General features: G+C 38.6%; 3 protein-coding genes across 3 annotated transcripts; 2 read left to right on the plus strand and 1 right to left on the minus strand.

Moving 5' to 3' along the window:
* Window positions 1-7,485: 7,485 nt before the first annotated feature.
* LOC112198009 (alanine--tRNA ligase) lies at window positions 7,486-9,958 on the minus strand. The gene is made up of 8 exons (XM_024339004.2): window positions 9,752-9,958; window positions 9,494-9,640; window positions 9,294-9,406; window positions 9,083-9,175; window positions 8,363-8,465; window positions 8,205-8,279; window positions 8,003-8,098; window positions 7,486-7,900 (listed from the first exon to the last, which is right to left on the minus strand). Exons 1-8 carry the CDS (start codon window positions 9,836-9,838, stop codon window positions 7,841-7,843), a joined length of 774 nt encoding a protein of 257 aa, XP_024194772.1. The 5' UTR covers window positions 9,839-9,958; the 3' UTR covers window positions 7,486-7,840.
* A 330-nt stretch (window positions 9,959-10,288) lies between these two features.
* LOC112201142 (putative F-box protein At1g67623) lies at window positions 10,289-11,351 on the plus strand. The gene has a single exon (XM_024342151.2). The coding sequence runs from the start codon at window positions 10,335-10,337 to the stop codon at window positions 11,142-11,144; it is 810 nt and encodes a 269-aa protein (XP_024197919.1). The 5' UTR covers window positions 10,289-10,334; the 3' UTR covers window positions 11,145-11,351.
* A 5,734-nt stretch (window positions 11,352-17,085) lies between these two features.
* LOC112199448 (probable indole-3-pyruvate monooxygenase YUCCA10) lies at window positions 17,086-19,304 on the plus strand. The gene is made up of 4 exons (XM_024340466.2): window positions 17,086-17,867; window positions 18,321-18,554; window positions 18,869-18,991; window positions 19,104-19,304. Exons 1-4 carry the CDS (start codon window positions 17,229-17,231, stop codon window positions 19,302-19,304), a joined length of 1,197 nt encoding a protein of 398 aa, XP_024196234.1. The 5' UTR covers window positions 17,086-17,228.
* The last annotated feature ends 3,896 nt before the right edge of the window (window positions 19,305-23,200 follow it).

Genomic DNA, 23,200 nt, shown 5'->3' on the forward strand with positions numbered 1-23,200 from the left:
TGGTTTGTTTTGGTAAAAAAAAGAATGAGGCATATTGGTGGAAGTAAATGGCCGATGCGTCATACTGCTTGTTTTGGTGAGAGTTGTACAAAGAATATATTTGTACGTTAGAAGAGAAATGTATCCCAAAATGAGGTCAGCACTTCGGTTGGAGCAGAGAAGGGTCAGTTTGGGAATGTTACCACATGACAGGTTTTGTTATTTCTCTTTGTATTTTGTTTTACATGAATTAAAAAAATTAAGAATCAAATGGGTGGATAAGATAATTGCTAGGGCTATCATATTTTGTTAAGATTTCTCATCTCCACTAACGAAATTAGTTTGTTTGATTTACAAGGTGAGGATCATTTGTATGTCATATGGTCATCTTTTTTCTTAATTTATTTTGGCTAGTAATTAAACCTAGAATTATTGTCAGGGTCAACTAAGGTATCAATCAGATGATCTAGGATAGTTAATATTGGTTACTCTCAAGTGTCAAGTTGGGTCTATAGTAAACTAGCAATTCAGGTGGTTTCAATTTCCAATTCTCTGCCTTGTGTTAAGTGGAGTGGATTTGATTTGGCCAAACCATGGGTGAGAAACCGGACTTGAAACCAAACGTTAATTCTGTTAAAATAGCCAATAATACAAAGGGCTTGACTGAAGAGAGAATGAAAAATAATATAGAATATGCAAAATACATGGATGATTGTTGAGTCACATGTTTTTCTAAAACCCTATTTCTCACTCGTAGGGTTTATCTAGGGTTTGCTAGTATGTGATTTTTTTTTTTTGTACTTTTTCAAAGAGATGTCTACAAATTTAGCTTCGAAGTTAGCTTTTATCCCATGGTAGTGGATCCGGTGGTTCCTAGGGAGGAGGTTGTCTCCTCTAATGATTTTTGCTCTTTTGTCACACAGTTGTTTTGTTCCCACAGCGTTTTCCTAATGCCATACAGGTCAGGTGTGGTCTTACGGTGGAGTTATTCAATTCCGTGAGCATGGGCTGGCCGTTTCTTGGTGTGATCACTGTGGTGTGCCATCAAAGGAGTTGCGGCCGGGATAGAGTCCTTAATGAGGCTCTTGATTATTTGATAAGGGTATGATGCTCTTAGGCTGTGCAATGGTCTTTTAGCCATTGAGAAAATCGCCCTCAACTTATTGAATGTTTGGGTACAACTTCATGGTCAATCTTTCGCGTTGATCATCAAGAAAGTAGTGTGTGTTTTTGGTGGATTGATATGCTTTATGTTCATTCCCTGAGATCATCCACATTAAGCTTCTGAATAATGTCTCAACCAAGGTGTGATATTGAGTCCCTTGTTAGGGGGCCTAGTACTCCAGAGAGTTGTCAGAATATTTTAGGTTTTGAGTCTTTTTGTTGTTGATGTTTTAATAATTTCTTATTATTACCATGCTTAATTGCATAATTTTTTTTTTAATAGAAATTGATATCATTAAAATCAATAGCCAGCAAATTGTCAATGGCTAGCATTTAACTGTACTTACAACAAGATAGCGGGCAAGAAAATCCAAAAATCCTATTCCAAGCAAAACATACTCATTACAAGTTGATGATAAGCTTGCTAATAGTAGCGAACATATAAACAAATAGTCTTCTAGGGCATAATCATTTACTAGCATTCCCATTGGTTAGGCGTGCAATTACGGTACCAATAGAAAACCACTTCCTAGCAAACAAATAGGAGCACCTCCTTATTCATAAGCCACTTGAAAAAAAGGCCTGTTGCTGACGAAAAATTCCGTAAAGGAGTTTGACGCACCAATGAATGCGGACTGGAGCGGGAGCTGACATGGAACAATCGAGAAGCTTCCTTCGAGCGTTGACCTAGAGTTTGACCGTCGGCTTGAGGAGAAGGGGGGGTACCTGCAGAAAACCCTCTGATGCCTAAGTCAGTACTTTTCTTAGTAGTGGATAGAGAGAATTGGAATTCGATGGATTACCTCAATGTCGAGCTCCCTATTTATAGGTGCATTTTGGCGTGGGCTGCAAGTAAACTTGCACAACAAGTTTGCAGTGACTTGAGCGGCAAGCCGCTGTTAAGGCCGTATTCACACCTGCAATAACCACCACTTATTGGCTGCAATGATTGTCGTGTTTGAATGCTGCATTGACTCCTGCATTTATGGCTGTAATAACAACTGTATTTACCGCCATCACTTCTCTGTAACTGCCCTGTTTAAGGCTCAAAATATTGACACCCCCACAATGCCCCCAAATTTTCTCTTTGGGAATCCATCCCAAGAGAAAATTTCCAGAGTTTAGATTTTTCCTGGCGGCATGTCTTCAAATTTCTCGCCCTTGGGCAGCCTAGATTTTTCTCCAGACACCCATTTCTAGTTAAAATCCAAAAAACAAAAATCCTTCAGGCCCGAGATGGAATATATCTCAAGCACAACTAGCCTCTAAGACCAATTCTGGTCAAATCCTCACTGAGCCTAGGCCCAATTTTTTTTTTTTTTTAAATATTTTTTTAGAGCGGGTCAAGTCTGACCTGGATACAACTCGGTCCGACCAGGATCGGGGTGTCCAGATCCTTCTTGTTTCTCGGATTTCCCTGCAGTCCGATTTTATCCCGGATTCTTCTCAGTTTGGTCCGAATTCTTCTGGGTTTTCTTCGCATTGGAGTCATCATCACGTTCCTATAAATGGAGCTTCAAAATTGGCTCTGAACCAGAAAAATTAAAATCTTCAAAATCTCCCATCGGCGCTGTCGCGTCTCCTTGGCTCACCTGCACTCTGACCGGCCCTAGGCCCATACAGCCTTGCCTCGTCACCGTGTCGCCGCTCTAGGCCCTAGAGCTACGCAGTCAGGCCTCAGCGCCACTTTGCCCCACCTCCAGCCCCTCTCGACCTGGCCACTGAATACCGTCAACGCATGATATTGAACTTTCCCAGGATAGACGAGTCCTTTTTGCCATACTACGTGGGCTCCGACTGTACCTCCCGACACTGAAGTTTTTCCTCGACTTTTCATTTTTTCAGCATTATGTCCATGCAATAAAGGTCACGTGGGAGGTGACCGTTTTAGCTTCTTCTTTTGATGTGTCTTTCAATTTCTAGCTTCGAATGTTCCTTGTTGATGACTAAGTAAAATAAACGTCTTTATTTTAATATAACATGGTTCTATCCTGATCTTCTTAGTCGCCCAACATTGTGCGACGTAGGGCCTCATCGACGTGATGTCCCCTTCGCGACAACCGTAATGTCGCTGTCGGCGTAAATGTGATGACGTCCCCCTCATCCTTGACGTCGGCGACGTTTTTCCTTAATAACCTTGATACTATCCTTGACATTGGTGACGTTTTCCTCAATACCCTTAGTGCCAACCTTGACGTCGGCGTCCACTTTGACGAGGGCGCCAGCCTTAACGTCGGCGTACGCGTCTACTTCGACGAGGGCGCCAACCTCGACGTCGGTGTAGGCGCCCTTTACAATATCCTCGACGTCGGCGCCTCGTTGGCGGCCCTTGGCATTGACCTCGATGTCGGAGTCTCGTCGTTGAAATATTCAGCTCGTTGGCATCCCTTGGCATCGACCTCGACGTCCGCGTCTAGTCATCGGCGTAGGCGTCTTTCTTCATGACCTCACCTCAGCGCCGACCTTGACATTGGTGTCAACCTCGACGGTGTCGACCTCGACGTCGTCGACGTAGGCATCCTTGCAATAACCTCAGCATCGACCCCAATGTCGGCTTAGATGATGACGAGACGGTCCCAATGACCGTCACCGACGTTTCCATGACTTGGATGTGTATTCTATTCCCCTATTTGCCCCTTGTGTTTCTTGTCTGTGCTCGCAAACCCTCAGAAAGAAAAACAAAACAAAGGTAGAATATGTGAGGCACGGAGCCTTCAAAAAAAAAATGATACATCAGAGGATTTGAAACCAAACCGTATTGGAGGGTATGCCTTCCGCGTACTGCTTCTTAACATCTTCCGGGGATGAGATTGCCCCCATTCCCGGTGGGGGTCTGATGTAGTACCAATTGCATAACCTTTACATCCTGCAAGTTTAAAATTCATCACGCCATCCCACCCTTACCTGCAGCGAGGGTGTGGTCCATCATCCCACCCCTGCCGCCGGCGAGGGTGAGGCACGCCATCCTACCCAAAGCATTAAGGTAACTGTCCTACTCGAGGAACCAGTTTCGAGCCATTAAGGCAACTGTCCTGCTCGAGGAACCAGCTCCTACGAATCAAAACAACTGACCTACCGTGTGGTCGTGGGTTCGATTCCCACAGACGGCGCCACTTGTTGGTGACGAAACTTGTTGGCGACGAAAAATTCCGTAGAGAAGTTTGACTCACCAATGAATGCGGAGTGGAGCGGGAGCTGTCCGGGAACAATGGAGAAGCTTCCTTTGAGCGTTGACCTGGAGTTTGACCGTCGGCTCGAGGAGAAGGGGGTAACCTGCAGAAAACCCTCTGATGCCTAAGTCAGTACGTTTCTTAGTAATGGAGTAGAGAGAATTGGAATTCGATGGATTACCTCGATGTCGAGCAGCCTATTTATAGGTGCATTTTGGCGTAGGCTGCAAGTAAACTTGCACAGCAAGTTTGCAGTGACTTGAGCTGCAAGCCGCCATTAAGGCCGTATTCACACCTGCAATAACCACCACTTATTGGCGGCAATGATTGTCGTGTCTGAATGCTGCATTGACTCCTGCATTTACCGCCATCACTTCTCTGTAATTGCCCTGTTTAAGGCTCGAAATATTGACCACCCCCACAACGCTAATCTTATTCGAAATAATTACCAACTCCCGTAGCAGCCTTGATCCGAAAACGATTGGTTCTGGACTATCTACCGATCCAAATGCCCAAGAAAGTCCACCTCTTAGCCCAGACCCACCTCATTTACCCACCCTCATCACTAAGCGATAAATGAGGGTGGCAAGACACCCTCCCTACAAGCTCTCAAATTAGAGCCAAGCAGCCTAAGTTGTAACTAACCATTTTGAAAACTCACTCCTTAAACAATATTTAAATTTTTATTATTTATAAGTGTTAATGGAGATTTACAATTAAAAATCAGACAATTAATTACATGTCACAGTTATATTGATTATTGACTTTACCATATATTTTATGGGAGGAGAAGAGGAATATGTTGGAACGAAAATGTTCAACTGGTCAGTTATTGACCAAAGAATTTATGCTCAACCACCCTTGGATGTAAATCCAATGGCAGAGAGAATTATTATTAAGTTGAGGTGTTTTGTTTTCCACCATTTGATGTAAATCTAAGGGTTATTGAGTATAAATTATTTGGTCAGCAACTGACTAAATGAACACCATTATATGTCGGAATATGTTCAAGAAAAAAACTTTTCTATTTTAGGTCAAAATAATGTTTATCTTAATACTAATATTATTATATGAGAGATATCGAGCATCTTTTTGAGACATGACATGGAGAGACATCACATAAGTAATTTCACACACTCTCTTATACAATCATTTCAGAATAGTACGTAGTATTAAAAACCATGAACTCACGGTCTTACTGATTAGGACTGATAATATGAGAAGATAAAAAATTGATTCATGCCACTTGTGCAGAAAAATACTGATGTATTTTGAGTGGTGATGTAACACGTACATAATCTTCCCGTGAACATGATTTGTGTAATTGTGTTGCGTTGTTCCTTCGCATTCTCTTCTGAAAATGAGGACCACATCATCAATACATGCATATATCCTTAGTACACGAAGCATTGCAAAGGCAATCTGCAGCACCTGGATAAAATTTCAAAGTCACAATCGAATATTAAGGCTAGCTAGTGTTCGAGTATCAAATCCAAATCGCAACAGTGTTGCTTTCGGCTCATTAGTACCAGCCAAAAATATTGCTTTCTCCTTTGTCTCTGTCAAAGCTAATAACCCAAGAAGCATATGCTCAACATTATGGTTCTCAGCACTTTCCTGAAACAACGAACTTGAAAATGCATCTGTGGCTATATATGTATGTGTGCATTTATATCACAGAATACTGATGACTATGACTACAGTCTTGGCTTTTAGCAAGAAAAATGGAACACGACACCCGTCCTTCCTTTAAAGTTCTTCACTACTAACTAATTGATCGAAACAGATGTGGAACTGTCAAGACTCGAGACAGTTTTGGACTTTTGGTATATACGTAATTGGGAGGTATTTCTAAATTTGTTAAGGGTACTTACGAAATTTTTATAGGTATTTAGACCATACGAGGAGAATTTTCATACGTAAGTATGTGATGCACAATGAACAAAAGCTAAAAGCCCCAACTCTTCAAAAGCATAATATTGTCAGCCGCTTTGCCCGTTGAGCCAGATTGGCTGAACCCTGATGCGGAATGTGATTCTTGAGATCTAAATCTGAATGGCAGATATGAGAATTGATTTGAAGGCTCCTTCGAGATTTGTCTATGTGGAAAGCAGTCTTAGGTTTTCAGTTTTCACTGTGAAATTAGGGTTCGGGTTGGTACAGGTTGTATAATTCCAGTGCTTCAAATTTCCTGCATGCATATATATGCCTTCGCAACGGACAAAGTCCGAGGACCAGGCCATTACTGTTTCTCGGTTAGGTATTGTTCGTTCGTGTTCTTTTAATGCATAAGAGAGGAGAGACAAACTTGTGAGCTTTACCAACAGTATTAAAAAAAAATGATGAGTTCAGTAAATCGGCATCTCGATTATATGGGTTAGAAATTTCCAGTTTCCCAATCGTGAAAACGTATGAAGAATATAAAGCCTCAAATAAGATATTAAGCTTTTGGGATTGACCCAAGTGATGAAAGAGAATCGAAAATTAAGAAGGAATTCGATTCCCTTCATGTGTTACCCAAAAGAAGATTTGGAACTAGTGACCGTGGGTATACTTATCTCGTAGTACAAGAGGCATCAATTTGCATAACCTAAATAAAACTTTCAGACCAAACAAATCCTGAAGATATGCTCAAGACACAATCATAGATGAAATCCGAATTGCAATAGTGGTGTTTTCGACTCTCAACTCTGAGACAACAATGAGCATTGCCTTCCCCTGTGGTTGTTTTGATAGAGATTAGAGACGGGATAGAGTCACAAACTCATTACTTAGCCTCACCTTCTTTCTTTTTAATTATTTATAATCAAGACAACAGACGGGATAGAGTCACAAACTCAATACTTATCCTCACCTTCTTTTTTTTTTTTTTAATTATTTATAATCAAGACTTCCATATAGATGCTCTAGTTCATATGACTTCATAATGTAAATTCCCTACCCAATGAAAGCAAAAAATGAAGGAAAAAAAAATGACCCAATCCCAACTCGTCTTGCCCATGACCCAAGCTAACTAGGAGTAGATAAGATAGTGATTACTGATTAGTATCCTACTAGAGGAAGCAGGATTCCCTACCCAATGAAAGGGAATGAAGGAGTTAAAAAAAAAAAAAATACCCAAGCCCAACTCGACTTGCCCATGACCCAAGCTAACTAGGAGTAGTCTTAGTGATTTATAGGAAGCAGGAATGTTACTAGTCTTAGCATACATTCATATGGATTCACCAAGTCTCCTGCTAAACGTTACAAGTCTTATGACACTATGATACATTCATATCTACCATCAGTATGTATACTGAGTCTTAGCTCACATAGAGACAGAGCTAAAACAGCAGGCAGCATATATACGATACGGATGGAGCCCATAGAATGAAAATTACAAGCAATGCTTTACTGTTCAAAAGTAACCCCTACAACTTTGATCATATCAAATGATCAATTGACCATCAACCCAATCAACAAGGCATCAAAAATGCACTTCGACAGACATAAGTTCCTTGTCAGAAACGTGATCAATACACCAAGATTTAGGGACCAACATTGTAAAAGACCTTCGTGAATCCTTTTTTGGTCCGTATTTGAGAAACCTGAATAAATAGGAAAAAAATCAAAAGGGAGTCTTAAGATGACCAAACAAATTCTTGACAAAACTCATTTCATAACAGTGTTTGTTGCAAACAGATTCTTACTGTAACACTGATGATCTCTGAAATATCAGAAACATGAGTACCACCACATGGGCAGCCCGGATTGGTCCCCATCTTCACAATACGAGGAGTGCTGTCCTGTACAAGATACAGAACTAGTTAGTACTCAATAATCTGTAGACCTAAAATGTGAAAGGACTTTGAATGCCCTCCATACAAAACTAGCCTAATGCTAAGGAATAACCTTTGGAATGTAATCGGGAAGACATTCACCACACAGCTTACATGCTTCTTCATATGGTACTGATGCAACAAAGACCTAAAAGAAACATGGTAAAGGCATGAAGCAGGGCATTATATGTCATACCAAGCAAGAAGCTTTAAACAAGTATCAGAACTCACCTTCCCTCCTCTCGATATCAATGCATTAACTTCTAACTCCAACTCTTTCTGCTTACTTTGCACATCTTTCTGTGGAACTATGCCTATATATTCCACATGTGGCCTGGAAACAGGTACATTTATAAGTGCTAGATTCAAACACAAGGATTTGCAAACCATGACAACATTGTATACAACAACACAACTACTCACAGACTTGGAATACTCACAGAAAACAGTTGATCACTAATTTTGAGGCATGTCCTAGAGGAATTAATAGATCAAAATATGGTATACATAAATGTTTTTTAATTTGAAGCATCAGTGGTTTCTTTATATCACGGAGAGGGTCTTTAGACCAGGCTGTTTTGGATGTATCGCTTAGTTTGAAGGCTTTTGTATCTGGGGGTTAAGTAAAAAGCTTCTGTGACACAAAAGTTCCAAATGTTAATGTAGTTGGTGAACAAAATTTCAGTTTAAGAATTTGGCTCAAGAGGAAAGAACACTTTGTGTTATATTGGTATTTGCTTGGACAGCCTACCATGTCCGGATTGAGAGGATCTACAGATACTTCACTAATAAACTGGACAATAAAGAAACAAACTTCCTCTTTCAGCTTCTGATTTTAACAGAGGATTATGAAACAATTAGATCATTTATAAAAGGAGCCTTCTTACAGAAAGATAAGAAACATAACCATGACTTCTAAAACTAGGCGGTAGACAATGAAGTAAATCATACCCTTGAGGGAAATGGTAGCCTTTGCTTGGCTTTAAATCACCTAATCCCACATTCTCCATACACACATCTAGCAAATGCCCAGCTGAGTGAAGCCTGCACAAAACAATCATCATTGACCAAAGTAGAAACCAAAACACAATCTCCTAATTAAGCACTAAAATCAGCATAAACAACCTCTAAAATTGCTTTAAATTCCCAGAACTAATCATACCTAGAATTAAGCTTGCGCCTAGACTCATCAACATGCAACACCACCTCTCTCCCTTTCTCAAACTCCGCTTCCCATCCCTCACCGCAATTCTCAACCAAACCGTAGTGGTAAACCTTCACAAAAACGAGTAAAATTAATTTACCAAACACCTTTACCACAAACAAAAATGAAAAAAAATCAAATTGAATTCGATTGCTTACTACACCGTCCTTGGACCGCACATCTTGCACGACGAACTTGACCTCCGAACCGGCGACGGCGACGAAGCCTGTGTCCGCCGGTTGACCGCCGCCTTGCGGATGGAACACCGTCCGGTCCAACACCAAAGCCGTCCGTCCATCTTCACCCTTCAATTAATCAAACATAAACCAACCAGATTAAATCCCTAAAACTCGATTTACAGAACCTAATTAAGCTCAAGAATCAAGACGATGAAGCTAGAAGAGTCGAGTAGATACTTTGACCAACGCTACCAGTGTGGCATCGGATTCAAGCTTCCACATGTCTTCGTAGTAATCAAGCTGCGTGGGGCTCATCGTGCCCATTGCCACGTCACACTCGCCGATCACCGACCACCGACACCGACTCAGCTCGGTGGGTTTTTTTTTTCGTCTGAGCTCGGTGGCTTTGGAAAATGAAGCTTAAAACCTGCGAAGCTGATGATCGAAAGCAGCCAAACGGCACCGTTTCGGGCTCCAAGTTCTAAGATTACAGGTGGCAGCGGAAAAATGCGCAGCCTCGAGACGGCGCCGTTTTGGGTAATTCGTCACCCAGCCGCCCCAGGAAAGATAAATCAAAGTGGTCGAGCTTAGGTCTGAATTTTACCACGTGCGTCAAAATTGATTGGCACGGAGAACAAATCCAATTTAAGATGCTTAAGCCGACTTCAAATAGGAATAGGATTCCTTGTGTTACAAGGCTTCTCCATATATATATATATATATATATATATATATATATATATACACACACGGACATCTTTTGTTTCCAAGATTATAGCTACTTCCTCTTATCCGATCCCCTCGATTTTTGTTAGAATCCATGGCGTCTCTCTCGACGACAAGGGATGAGGTTTTTTCTTCTTTGGCAAAGATAAGGAAGAAGGTTAGAAAGCGTAGGTCAACAAAGAAAGGTCATAACGTTTCGGCCATGAAGTCACTTCCCAACGATCTTTTGTTGGAAGTGATTGCTAAGGTTGCTACGAATTCTTTCGATGATCTTTGCCGCATTAGGCAAACTTGCAAGGAGTTTAACGAGGCGGGGCAAGAGGACTATATTTTTCAACATGTATCGATCGAAAAGCTTCCACTCTTTCCTTTGAGAAAAAGGAAACGATTTTCTGAATTAATGAGACGTTGCCAAAAGTGTGGCAATGCAGAGGCTCTGTATAGACAAGGAGTGCTTGATCTTTTTAGCTTGAGGAATCGATATGAATTCGAATCGGGATTCGAGTGTTTGGAGAAAGCTACAGCAAAAGGTCACATAGAAGCAACGTATCTTTATGGGGTATTCTTAACTTGTGTAGGAGGTGAGGCGAAGCAACAAGGTCTACAATCCTTGTGTAGTCTCAATGGTAAAGATTTAAGTGAATCAAGAGAAAGGTTTATGACTTTCATTCAAAGTATGTGGGTGAATAATGTCCTAGTACGTAAAATACTTGCCTACAATGATCGTGTTAAAGCATGCAGCCAATGCGGAAATTTGCAGAATAATTTCGTAACCAAACGAGGCTGGGACGATGTTTACGACGAAGGTGATAACTTAAATGGGTGTGGTTCATGCAAGATGAATCGAGAAGTAAATATTTTTTGTGATAGATTACGTAGCTCTACATATGTCAATTCATTGTGAAGCGGTTAAATTGTATTTAGTGGATAGATACATCCAATTCCCCCTCCCCCTTTCCAGGAGTAGTGCTTGATTGTTTAGTATGGGATGCTTAATAGATGGGTGCGTTTCTCTGTTTGTATCGAGATGGAGGTTACAAGTCAAACGTAGCTTCCATCAATTCATTACTAGAAGTAACTGATCTTTCCTTCAAAAAAAAAAAATAAATAAATAAATGTAACTGATCTTTGAACAATTTTATTATAAGAAAGCTTTGAAAATTGTTCATTTTAAAGGAGGTTTTAGACAGCAAGGACCTATTAGTCTAAAATTTTTAAGTACAAGGACTAAACGTGTGACATTAGAAGGCCAGTGACTGAAGTGTTTTATGGTCAAAAGCTCAAGGACTAAACAGTATGTAGTCCTTATAATATTTATTATAACCAAAAGTACTTATAATGCTTAATTGCTACAAATACTAAAGGGCTAAATACTAGTTAGTTTCATGTGGTTTAAGTCCAAAATCAATTCAATCCCTGGACTTCTAATTTCATCAAAATCCCCTTGCACTTTCAATTTTGATCTAATAGGTCCAATTCGTTAATATTCTGTTATGGGTTCAAGTTATAGTTGGATTATTTGTTGAAAAACTATTTATTTTTAATAGCAGGACTCACTCCTAAATTGACTATGCAGACCACCTTGACACCACATCATAAAACATAGGCCATATATGAGCCACATTAACAAGTTAAATAACTCAATTGTCGGAAAACTAACAAATTGGACCTATTAGATCAAAATTGAAAGTGCAGGGGTATTTTTGATGAAATTAGAAGTTCATGAACTAAATTGATTTTGGACCTAAACCAGTACAAAGTAGTAATTTGTATTTAGCCCAATACTAAATACTTAGAGACCTATTTAGTTAGTAAAAAGAAAATTACACAGTTTCTCATATTTGAGGGAACTTTAGATTAAAAATTTAAAACCCTTTATTATTTACCGAAGTTTCAAAATATTTCATTTTTCACTCCAGGTGGGTGATAATTGCATGAGATAACTGTACACAAGATATCAATTTATTCTCACTTGCATACGTTACAAGCTTTATCTTTCTTCACCCTCAAGGGTTAGGAGATACTTTCAAATTTAACTTTGTCAGACACAATTGATCTTTGTTTTAGGGTGCGACTATTTCCACCATACTAAATACTTTGTTCACCCTACAATTAAATTTTGTCTTTAAAATCCCAAAATTATCCTTAAGTACAATTATTAACAGAAAAAATAAGAGATCTTGACCAAATGCCCAAATTTAGCCTAATAAGAGCCCACTTACTCCACAAAAAGATTTGTTTGCCCACTTACTCCATTTAAGAGTAAAATTACAGTATTAGGCTATGAATAATCATTAAATTACTTATTGCCACCACTCTCTCTCACTCTCGCTCTGTCTCTATTACCACGACGGCCGAGTCAATCTCTCTCTCCTCGCTGGAATCGGAGTCGAAGCGTCGCCCATTTGTGCGAATTTGTATACTAAAGACTCTGATGAATTGATGAGATTGATGTTAAAGAAGAACAGCACCGGCGCCGGCGGCAGAGAATGCTTGGCTTCTCCAACAGTTCTGGAATCGATCGCCGTGAGCGTAGGGTCCAAGCTCTTGATCACCGAGAGGGATGGGGTGTTACCGGAAAAGGATTCGACCCTAATAAAGCCAAATTGTCTTGCCTCATCACCGTTTCGGTGCCGGAACGCCTGAAGGTGAAACTAGTCCAACTCGGAGCCGTCAAGTTTCTGTCCAAATTGTTGATGGACTCGAACTTCTCCCCCTCGCAATCCTTCTCATCAATGGCACGTCTTACCCAATCTGGGTACTGTACATGCTCCCATTTCCCTTAACCGGATTCATGATTTTGCTGTGAAAAACCAAAAATCAGAACTAACCCAGTAGAAGTCTCAAGGTCACAGAAGAAGAAGAAGAGATTAGCACCTGTTGTTGTAGATGAGCTGGTGAGAGGGAAGAGATTGAGGTGGCTAGCTTGAACGGCCATTGAAAAAAGGAGAAAAAAGGCTTGCTATGAAGCAAGTGTTTCTCTCGTCGCTGTCGGCACTTTTGGGTTTTTGGCCGGGTAGAACTTATGAAATAACATGTGCGTCTTTGTCTATGTATCATGCGTTTTTGCCTTTCTGGGGACTTGATTCTTGTTTTTGGGGTAGCTAGAAAGAAAGGAAGGAAGAAGGATGACAACACGTGTGAGGAGGAAATGAACAGAAGGCATGCAATAGAGGTGGCAAGCCTGGATGGTATGTTTATTTACGGTTTGGTTTGGGGGGTAATAAAATGTTTATTGGAGGGCAATAATAAGATTATTGAGAGACAATAAAATGTTTATTGGGGGTAATAATAAGTTTATTGGGGGACAATAAAATTAGACGCCGGATTTCGGTCACCGGAGTTCGGTGGAGTCTCCAATGACTCTCTCTCTAAGTGACAAAGAATGAGAGGGTAAAATTGTCCTAAAAATAAATAGAAAACAATAAAAAAAAAACACTTAATTGGGTATTAGGGCAAAAGATATATAAATTATTGGGTAATGGGTAATCTCATAAGATGTTTGGGTAAGTGGGGTTACCGGGTTAGTGTTGCTCAAATTTGGATAAATGGAAATAATTGTAGTTAAGCACAATTTTTAATTTTACCCAACATACATCCCAATTATCATTTCAACTTTCTATACCAAAAAAAAAAAAATTATCATCTCAGCTTCTTCATCACTAGTCTACCAAACAATTAGTTAGATGAAATTTTCAAGTTATGGCAACAAGCGAAAAGAATTGTTGGTTAATATTATTTTGTTCTACTTCGGGGGGTGTATTGTATATGGAATTATTGGAACTTTTAAAGAAATCTATGGAATTTAAAAGTCTGGGTGTATTCAATATAGACTTTTAACAGTCCATGAAAGTCTTGAGGTATTCAATTAGGATTTTTAAAGACTTCATGAATTGCACCAAAATCTAGGGATATTCAATTAGGACTTTTAAAAATGAATAAAAGTATAGAGGCTAGGTATTCAAAATATCATTCATACTTATGGAATTAGAAAATCATGGATAATCATGAACTTTGTAGTGTTAACTATACATACCAAACTCCAATAATTTTCCAGCCTCCAGACCAAAGATTTCAAAAAGTCTATCAAAGTTCTATCAAAGAAAAGAAAAGAAAAGAAAGGGTCCATCAAAGTTCTATCAGATTTCTTATCTCTACGCACGAAGAAATTTGTCCTTCATTATCTCTCTTTCTTAATTTTTTGTCTTTTCTCTAATATTTTATTATATCAACCTTTTTTGATACCCAACATGGTTATTATAGTTGTTGAATGTGATTTTTTTTTTTTCAATTGTGATACTTTGAACCCTAATAGAAATAAAAATGATTTATGAAACCCTAAAATTCAAATATTGTGGTCTAACCCTAGCTAAGACCTTGAACCAGACTAAATTTTATCTTATTAATTAATTATTCTCATTAATTTGAATTTATATTATGGTTCAAAAAAATGTTGAACAATTGAATTTCAATTGATTGATTGTAGATCAAGACATTGACCAATATTGCTACAATATATGTTAATCGGCGAAAACAAAATTGATGAGAATAATTAACCATAAACATCAAGTGATCTATATTGTATATTTATGTTGTTGGGAGATTAGGAATGAGAACAAACTCCTAGACAAACTAACAATCATTTATTTGAGTCAATTTCTATTAGAAGATACTGAAGCATTGAAGAGACAACAAGTTATTATTTTGTTTTGTGTTTGGGCTGCATTTGTTTCATTTTTTTTTGTTTTGTTTTTGTTTTTTTGTTTTTATATTTTGTACATCTTAGGAAATCTGTAGAAGTCATTCATAATAAAATATATAGATTTTCATGAATCAATAAAAGTCTGTTGCTAAAATCAATGGTTTTAAGAAATCCATAACAGTCTATCAACTTTTTAAAGAGTCTGTGGACTTTTCAAAAAAATCTGTCATTAAAAAAAAGTCTGCACAAATCCAAATACAATACACCCTCCTTCATATGACTCGTGTTTGATTCTATGTCACAGTAGCTGATGAAGGGAGAAGACAGAGAAGAGGGAAAAAAAAAACGAAAAGTAAAAAAAAAAAAAAAAAAAAAACTAGAAGGCATGGGGTTGCACCACGATGGTGTGTTTTTTTTTTTTATAATTTCTTTTCCAGTTTTACATTTTCAATAGTGATATTTTTTTCTCTTTTCTAAATTATTTGAGGGTGAAACTAAAAGTTTCAGGATAAAAGTTTAATTGTAGGGTGAACAAAGCATTTGGTAAGGTGGAAATAGCCTCACCCGATTTTGGACATAAGGCATGGTCAAAGTTAAGACACTCAACAAAAATTAACTTTTTTGGCAAAACAGGCGATTGAGCATCACCTTGTAGTACGTCTCACTTTATTCACGTACATACTTCTTCTACCTTTGACGTCAATCTCTTTTCCAGATATATATATATATATATATATATATATATATATATATATATATATATATAGACACACACACACACATATGAAGCCGTTCCAAAGAGGACGTCCGCACTTTCGCTAAAGTGCGGACGTCGACGCTGCAGCTCGGCTGGGGGCACGAAGGAGCGGCGGGGCTTGCCGAACTGAGGCCAGGGGTGGGACTGATCGGTCTGCAGTCGCACGGAGCGACGTGGTTGCAGAGCTGCCTAGAAACCTGCAGTTGCAGGTGAAGTCGTTGCCCAGAAACCTGCAACCTCGACCTCCTCCGACCTCGATCGCTGCCCAGAAGCTGTCTGTGATGCCTCCGGCCTCCGTCCGGCCCGATTCGAGCCCCCGTCGCAGCCTGAAACGCTGCAGAAGATTGCGCTAAAGTGAGGACGTCCGCTTTGGAACGTGCCTGTATATATATATATATATATATATATATATATATATATATATAGATCCTATCCAGAGCGGAGCTCCGCTTTGAAAATTAACGTGTGAAGTTCGAGTTTTAGGTCACTTTTCGGTCACATATCCACATCTCGACCGTTCAGTTTTTATGTACTAGTGTATAGATCATCTCTGCAAACTTTCAGCCAAATTGATGATCGTTAAGGTATCTAACTCGCTTAAACCAATGGACGGATTGAATCTGTGAACCTGAACCGTACTAGCTTTAAGGAAGTTATCAATGCCTTAACGATCATCAATTTGGCTGAAAATTTGCAGAGATGATCTATACACTAGTAACTAAAAACTGAACGGTCGAGATGTGGATATGCGACAGAAAAGTGATCCAAAACTTGAACTTCACACGTTAATTTCAAAGCGGAGCTCCGCTCTGGATAGGATCTGTATATATATATATATATATATATATATATATATATATAGATATATCTCTCTCTCTCTCTCTCTCTCTCTCTGCAAAAGAGAAAAAGAATATTAATTTGTTACCATGAAAGTTGATTGAAGAAATTTTTTTAATTTATTATCATAAAGTCGATTTATAAGGGAAAAAAAAGTATTTAATCATTACCATAACAAGTGAATCTTGAAAATACAAAATTAATTTATTACCATCCTCGAGCGTTTGAAAGTTGACACACACCACGCAATTTGCATGAATCAACAAGTGAATGGAGATAGGGGAAAATTATTACATGGTCCTGGACTATAGTACATGTGGTGGTCTGGAATGATATTATTGGCTCATGTGACTCTTAGTGATTTTTTATTTGTCTCTTAAATTAATTTTTCTTTTCTTTTTTCACCCCTGCATGGACCCCACCACATTCTAGTAATATTATTAGTTGAGACCACGACATGGCAGTGCCACGTGGTACTCCAAGACCACCTAATAATTTCCTAAGAGGTAGTAAGTGTAACGGTAGTTTTGAACAAATAAAATATACTTCGCTTAACTTTGAACAAGGTCAATCAGTCAAGTCTTCTCTCTTTTTTTCACCAGTATAAAATATGCTTCTGCATTGTTATGCTTCATACTCCCTAGCTAGCTGTCTATCTTAAGAGAAAAAGAGAGAGTTTGATTTCAAGAAAAATGGAGAACAATGTGTTTGAGAATGCTTCGGTGGTGATAGTAGGGGCCGGCCCGTCAGGCATTGCAACCTCAGCGCTGCTTAACTCCATGTTGGTGCCAAACCTCGTCTTCGAGAGGGAAGACTGTTGTGCTTCCCTCTGGAAGAAACGGTCCTATGACCGTTTGAGTCTTCATTTGGCGAAAAACTTTTGCTCTCTGCCTCTCATGCCGCACCCATTAAGCACTGCAACTTTCATGTCCAAAGACACGTTCATAAGCTATATGGACGAGTACGTTTCCCGTTTCAACGTCAACCCCCATTACTGTCACAATGTTGAGTCGGCTTTTTACGAAGAAGCTGATAAAAAATGGAAGGTTGAAGTGAAGAACACTAGGGTGACTGATAAGGAGGTTTGCCCCCAAGTGTACCATGCGGATTTCTTAGTGGTGGCCACCGGAGAAAATAGCCAGGCAATTATCCCAGAGTTGCCTGGACTGGAGACCTTTAATGGAAAGGTTATTCATGCGAGTGATTATAAATGCGGAGCGAGTTTTAGAGATAAGAGTGTGTTGGTCATTGGTTGTGGCAATTCTGGCATGGAGATTAGTAATGATCTCTCAGAAAATGGAGCTCATGCATCCATTGTTGTTAGAAGCCAAGTAACATCTCGATCTTCATCTATTTTTGTTTATATACAACTCGCTCTCTTTCATATCATCAAAATGGTTTTCTTTCAAAGAGAAAAGTTTGATCAACAGGATCTTGGTGTATGGCAAGAGACTTCTTTCTAGCCAAACAAATAAGAATAAGGAATAATTAATTTTATAAAGTAGAGAAGCTAGCTAGGGTTTCTCTCTCTTTCCAAACTGTTTTAATTTGTATTTTTTTTTCTGCCTCCAAATATTAGATTGCATGCCCTTAGCCTTTCACTTAAACAATAGTAATTTTCTCAAAATAAAATAAAAGAAAAATAAAAGAAAAAAATTTGGGTTTTCAAAACCTTGGTCATATGGTTTCCGTGAAATGACTTATTGGCTGCTTTTTCCAAGAAAGGTCATAAAAAAATTTATTTTTTTATTATGGCATACCGATGTTATTGAATAATTTTGCAGCTTCATGTACTTAGCAGAGAAATTGTACGAATTGGGATGATACTGTTGAATTTCCTCCCGGTGAATATGGTAGACAGGTTCGTTTCATTTCTTGCCATGTTTAGCTACAGTGATCTGCCCAGCTATGGGATTCATCAACCAGCTGAAGGCCCTTTTTTCTACAAAACACTTACTGGAAAGACTCCGGTAATCGATCGTGGAACTATCAAGAAAATTCGCTCCCAAAAGATTAAGGTATTTAATCATAATTGATACACATATACTTAATAACAACTAATGAAAAAAAGCTTTCATGCATTGCTCCACACTAACTAGTTTAACGTTTTGATGACTACCTTTTATAACAGAGTAAAACTAAAACTAGTAGACTTTTTTCTTAGGGTTAGAATAAACTGGTTGTGATCTTGCATGCATGAAACTTAATCTGCACTAGCTGTAATTATAGTTGTTGTAAAATCAGGCTTCGACCTTAGAAACTTTTTTATTTCAAGGCCTTATTATATAAACACTTATGATCTATCAGTGACGTTCTTCAGATATACTGACAGGTTTTCCCAGGAATAGAGAAGATACACAACAATATTGTGGAATTCAAAAATGGTGCCCTCCAGCGTTTCGATGCCATTGTGTTGGCAACTGGTTATCGAAGCGTTGCGCACAACTGGCTCAAGGTAACATATACATATATATTTATATTTATATATATATATATATATTTATATATATTCAGTTATAAACGTCATTCATTCAGTATTAGTGAGAGAACTCAATGTTACTACGTAGGATTATAAGTTCGTTTTTAATGAGGATGACAAGCCAAAGAACAAGTATCCAAACCACTGGAAAGGAGAAAAGGGCGTCTACTGTGTTGGATTCACAGGGAGGGGAATTCAAGGGATTTCGTCTGATTCTAAGGCTGTTGCTGAAGATATCTATCAGCTTTTAATGGCACAGAAACCCACTTATGCTGCAAGAATGGTTTAGCTCAGCTCGGACCATATATATATGCTTTACTAGTTTGCTTGTTTATGTTATTAAACTTGTTATCTATGTGTACGGTACTATATGTACTTGAACCCCAGAAACGTGTGTGCGCGAGTGCGCGCGCGCTTTGCTAGTTTGTTTGTTTGTGTTATTAAACTTGTTCTTTATGTGTATGGTACTACATGTACGGAACTCGTACGTGTTCCCTTCTGTTTTCTGCAATATTCTCTCCCTCTCTCCCTCGTCCAATTCGCATGCAACTCGACCTTTATTTCTTCTTTCTTGAAGTGTTTCGAAGGGCAAGGTTGTAGCGGGTAAGGGCTGCACGTTGGAAAAGAAAGGGATTGAACACCCCATCTAGCGAATGCACAGCTGATAAACTCATGCACAAGCTCTCCTTCTCCCACATGGGACGTTCCTCGTCTATTTAGATATATGCCTTTGCCTTTTTCGACAACATTCGAGATCAGTTTTTTGATAGGTAATACTGTAAACAGTAAAATTAGATGGATTGACGAACATATTTGTGTTTGATTGCATAGTCCGTAATTAATACCACACAAACAATTTAGATATCTAGCATGAGAGACAAAAAAGTTAAAACTTTCTAAGTCTTGAGTTTTAAGTTTTTTAGTGTAACTGATGAGTTAAACATTGACACAAAGTTTCACCCAAGACTCTACAACAGCAAAAAATAGATATCTATAGTGGTCTAGTTATTGGTTGTACCACTATAGACATGAGATTACTGAATCCAAATTGTCATTCCTTATAAGAATTTGGTTTTACCAAAGAATTAGGAATTTTGTTTTTTTGTTTTTTCAATTTTGGAAAAGCATGAGAAAGATTTAAAGCTTTTTTTTTCTTTCAAAGGAAACCTTCTCAAGAAGAAAAAGGGTTCTGCAAATTCTGCTGCTAATGTTTCTTTTTCTTTTTTCTTTTTTAATGTTTGGAAACATTTGTTTTTGTTACAAACCCTAGCGTTGATCCGGAGTGATGTTGAGAATGGTAGTGCAATTTCCTTTAAAAAAGTTACTAGAAAGAAAACCAGTGGAAGCTTTTCTGTAAACGAATTCCATCGAATTGAAATGTAGGGAGGAAATGAGAGCAACTCTTTCCAATACGGCTATGGAGAAGAAAGCGTGAAGAGAGAACTAGCTACCAATTCATTGACAGATGAGTTTCGTGAAGCACTGCAATACCACAACTGAGGATAGTAGATTGCCAGGCTGCGCGTCTGTGGTTATCTCCCGATGTGTTGGGTGGTGGTGGCTCCCAACGAAGTGAGTCCTGAGGTTGGGCGTGAAGTCACAGAGACTTGATGATGAATGAATATGTTCTGAAGCACGATTGAGGAGGACAAGAATTGGGTTAGGGGTTGTACGATCAAAGACACGAGCATGTGTGCTTCCAAATGTGCCACAAAATTAAACACTAGCTTAGTAAGAAAACCTTCTGATCCACGGCAATTTGCGTAGAGAGGATGTGGTCAAATGAAGTAATGGTAGCCAGAGGGACAGGATAACCAAACCAAACGCATCTTGTCCAAGAACAAGTAAAAAGGACAAGCTCAATTAGTTGAAGAGGCAGAGAGAAGGAGCTAAGCGCCCGCGGCGAAGGGCAACTTTAGTAGCTAGAGAACCAGTTTTTGGTAGAAGTACACTTCAACTGAAGTTCCACGCCAACTTGGTTAGAATAGTGAGGATGGGGAAATGAACGGGGATAAGCAACAGACCGGCTTAGTAAGTAACCAGAATGAACAGAGTAGCAGCCATGCTTTTCAGGAGGTCACACTAGTCTATCTGGATGAGGTGGGGTGAGAGAGTGGTATGGCATTTATGGCAGCGACTTCCTCAGGTTGGAGGAGGTCCCAAGATCATAAGTTTGGTTGTTCCAATTGATGAGATCAGCCACAAAAACAGCAGATTGAGAAGATGAGGGGAAACTGATGGTAAAGATGTAAGATCAAATATGGACATAACACATATCATCATAAAGTAATTGATGATTAGCTTAATATCAATCCTAGTTTAACATGGATACAAACAGTAAATCAATTCCTGTAACTTAATGAAGCAGTGTATCTATTCATTAAGGTAAGTAATCATATTCTTAGTCTGCAAGAAAGATTACAATGAAGTGTTACATTAAGAATCTAACTAGGAAACCTAAACCGATATGGATAGCTTTAATGGGAAGCTTCTTGAGGGTTAAATCTCCTATATATACAGATGAATTGGTCCCTGATTACTACCGACGTTTTGCATATTGTTCTGTCCATTGAGAAGCAAGTTGGTAAGTAACAGAATGCCATATTCAGTGTTCGTGTTTGTAGCATAAGATGGAATCCATGCCAGTGATTGCTGAAGGTAAGCCTTAATCCCTTTTATGATTGTGTGCATATATTGTGAGTATGTATATGGTTATTTTTAACAATTGGTATCAGAGCATAGGCTCACATATATCAAAATCGTTTTAGGGTTTTGCAAAACAAATACAAAAAAAAAAAAAGAAGGTTTTTGCTTTACGGGTCAAGTAACTGACCAAGTCACTGACCGTGTAACTGGTCATGTAACTGATCAAAGTAAGTTACTTAAGTCGATTGCTGCATCTGGTTAATTATCAAATTCACGCTTCCGCTGTGATTTTTAGCAGCAAATTGGGGAAAAAGCAAAAACAGGTTTTTCTATGGAAATTGATTTCGATTCATAGCATGATAATTGAATTTTGATTGTGCTCAAGAACACTAGTTGCATTCCCGGCGTGCGTTAGGTTAGAGTAGATGGTGACCGGATGAAATTTACAATTTCTTGATTGTTCTGTGGTTTCTTGGAATCGAAACAATTTTGATTGTGCTTGAATATGCATGATGAATTGATTGATGATATGGTATTGTATCTGTGATTGTGTAAAATTGCATGAAGAACAAAAATCTCCCAGAATTTGTTTACACAATTAAAATTGAAAGATACGAGAGCTTAATTTTCTTACAAGGATGAATCTGGGTAGAATATAAAGTTAAAACCTCATGAGTTTTGTGGTTTTCTGTTGGCATAAGTGATTATGATGCACAAAGCATTCTTCATTGATGTTGGCAGAAAACAATGATCAGGTCACTGACCATGTAACTGGTCAGGTCACTGACCATGTAACTGGTCATGTCATTGACCACGTAACTGGTCAGGTCACTGACCATGTAACTGATCGAGTAACAAAACTGAAATTGTGTTTTGTGTTTTAAAACTATGCTTCAGTTTTATCTTCCAAAGAAGTGGTCAAGTATGGTTTTAGAATACAAAACAGCAATATGCGTGCTTGATGAAAATAAATACTGATACTTAGAAATTTTTCTTCTGTCTAAAGATGTGGATAAATTTCTTTGGATAACTTGTTTTCATTGAACATGGTATATTGATAAAGAACTCCAGGATGTTATGCTTCTGCTCAAAAGTGTTGCTTAACATTATTTTTGGTTATGGACTGATATGAATGCAAGTATGGATTGTTTAGGTTTTCTGTATGTTCTTGTTTTGGTTGCTTAAAGCTAAATAAAACACAAAAAACTTAAAGTTATTTTCTTTACAAATTGAGAACTCACACGAATTTTTGTTTTGCTCCTTAGGTAACTCTTACATGAACTTGAACAGTGTCTTGATGCTAACTGGAACCAACTATAGAGCTTGGCTAGATTCTGTAGAGAACTATATGGGAATGCATGAGAACATAGACTATTGCTTCACTGAGGACAAACCTGAAGAGTTAACTGAAAAGAGCACTAAGAAGGAAACTGATCTTTACAAGAAGTGGCATAGATCCAATAGAATGGCTAAAAACCTCATTCGTACCTCTATGTCCAAGACTGTCAGGGGAAGTATAGAAGAACCTAACCTAGCATC

This window comes from Rosa chinensis, chromosome 4 (assembly GCF_002994745.2).
Source record: "Rosa chinensis cultivar Old Blush chromosome 4, RchiOBHm-V2, whole genome shotgun sequence".
NCBI classification, from domain to species: Eukaryota; Viridiplantae; Streptophyta; class Magnoliopsida; order Rosales; family Rosaceae; genus Rosa; species Rosa chinensis.

What these genes read in the sequence shown, in the direction of transcription:
- LOC112199448 (XM_024340466.2), top strand. Translation starts at nt 17,229, where the DNA reads ATGGAGAACAATGTGTTTGAGAATGCTTCGGTGGTGATAGTAGGGGCC. An exon ending in CCATTGTTGTTAGAAGCCAA is followed by an intron (nt 17,868 to 18,320) that starts GTAACATCTCGA and finishes ATAATTTTGCAG; the next exon opens with CTTCATGTACTTAGCAGAGA. An exon ending in TTGCGCACAACTGGCTCAAG is followed by an intron (nt 18,992 to 19,103) that starts GTAACATATACA and finishes GTTACTACGTAG; the next exon opens with GATTATAAGTTCGTTTTTAA.
- LOC112198009 (XM_024339004.2), bottom strand. Translation starts at nt 9,838, where the DNA reads ATGGGCACGATGAGCCCCACGCAGCTTGATTACTACGAAGACATGTGG. An exon ending in GGCTACCATTTCCCTCAAGG is followed by an intron (nt 8,466 to 9,082) that starts GTATGATTTACT and finishes ACCTGTTTCCAG; the next exon opens with GCCACATGTGGAATATATAG. An exon ending in CAGAGATCATCAGTGTTACA is followed by an intron (nt 7,901 to 8,002) that starts GTAAGAATCTGT and finishes CTATTTATTCAG; the next exon opens with GTTTCTCAAATACGGACCAA.
- LOC112201142 (XM_024342151.2), top strand. Translation starts at nt 10,335, where the DNA reads ATGGCGTCTCTCTCGACGACAAGGGATGAGGTTTTTTCTTCTTTGGCA.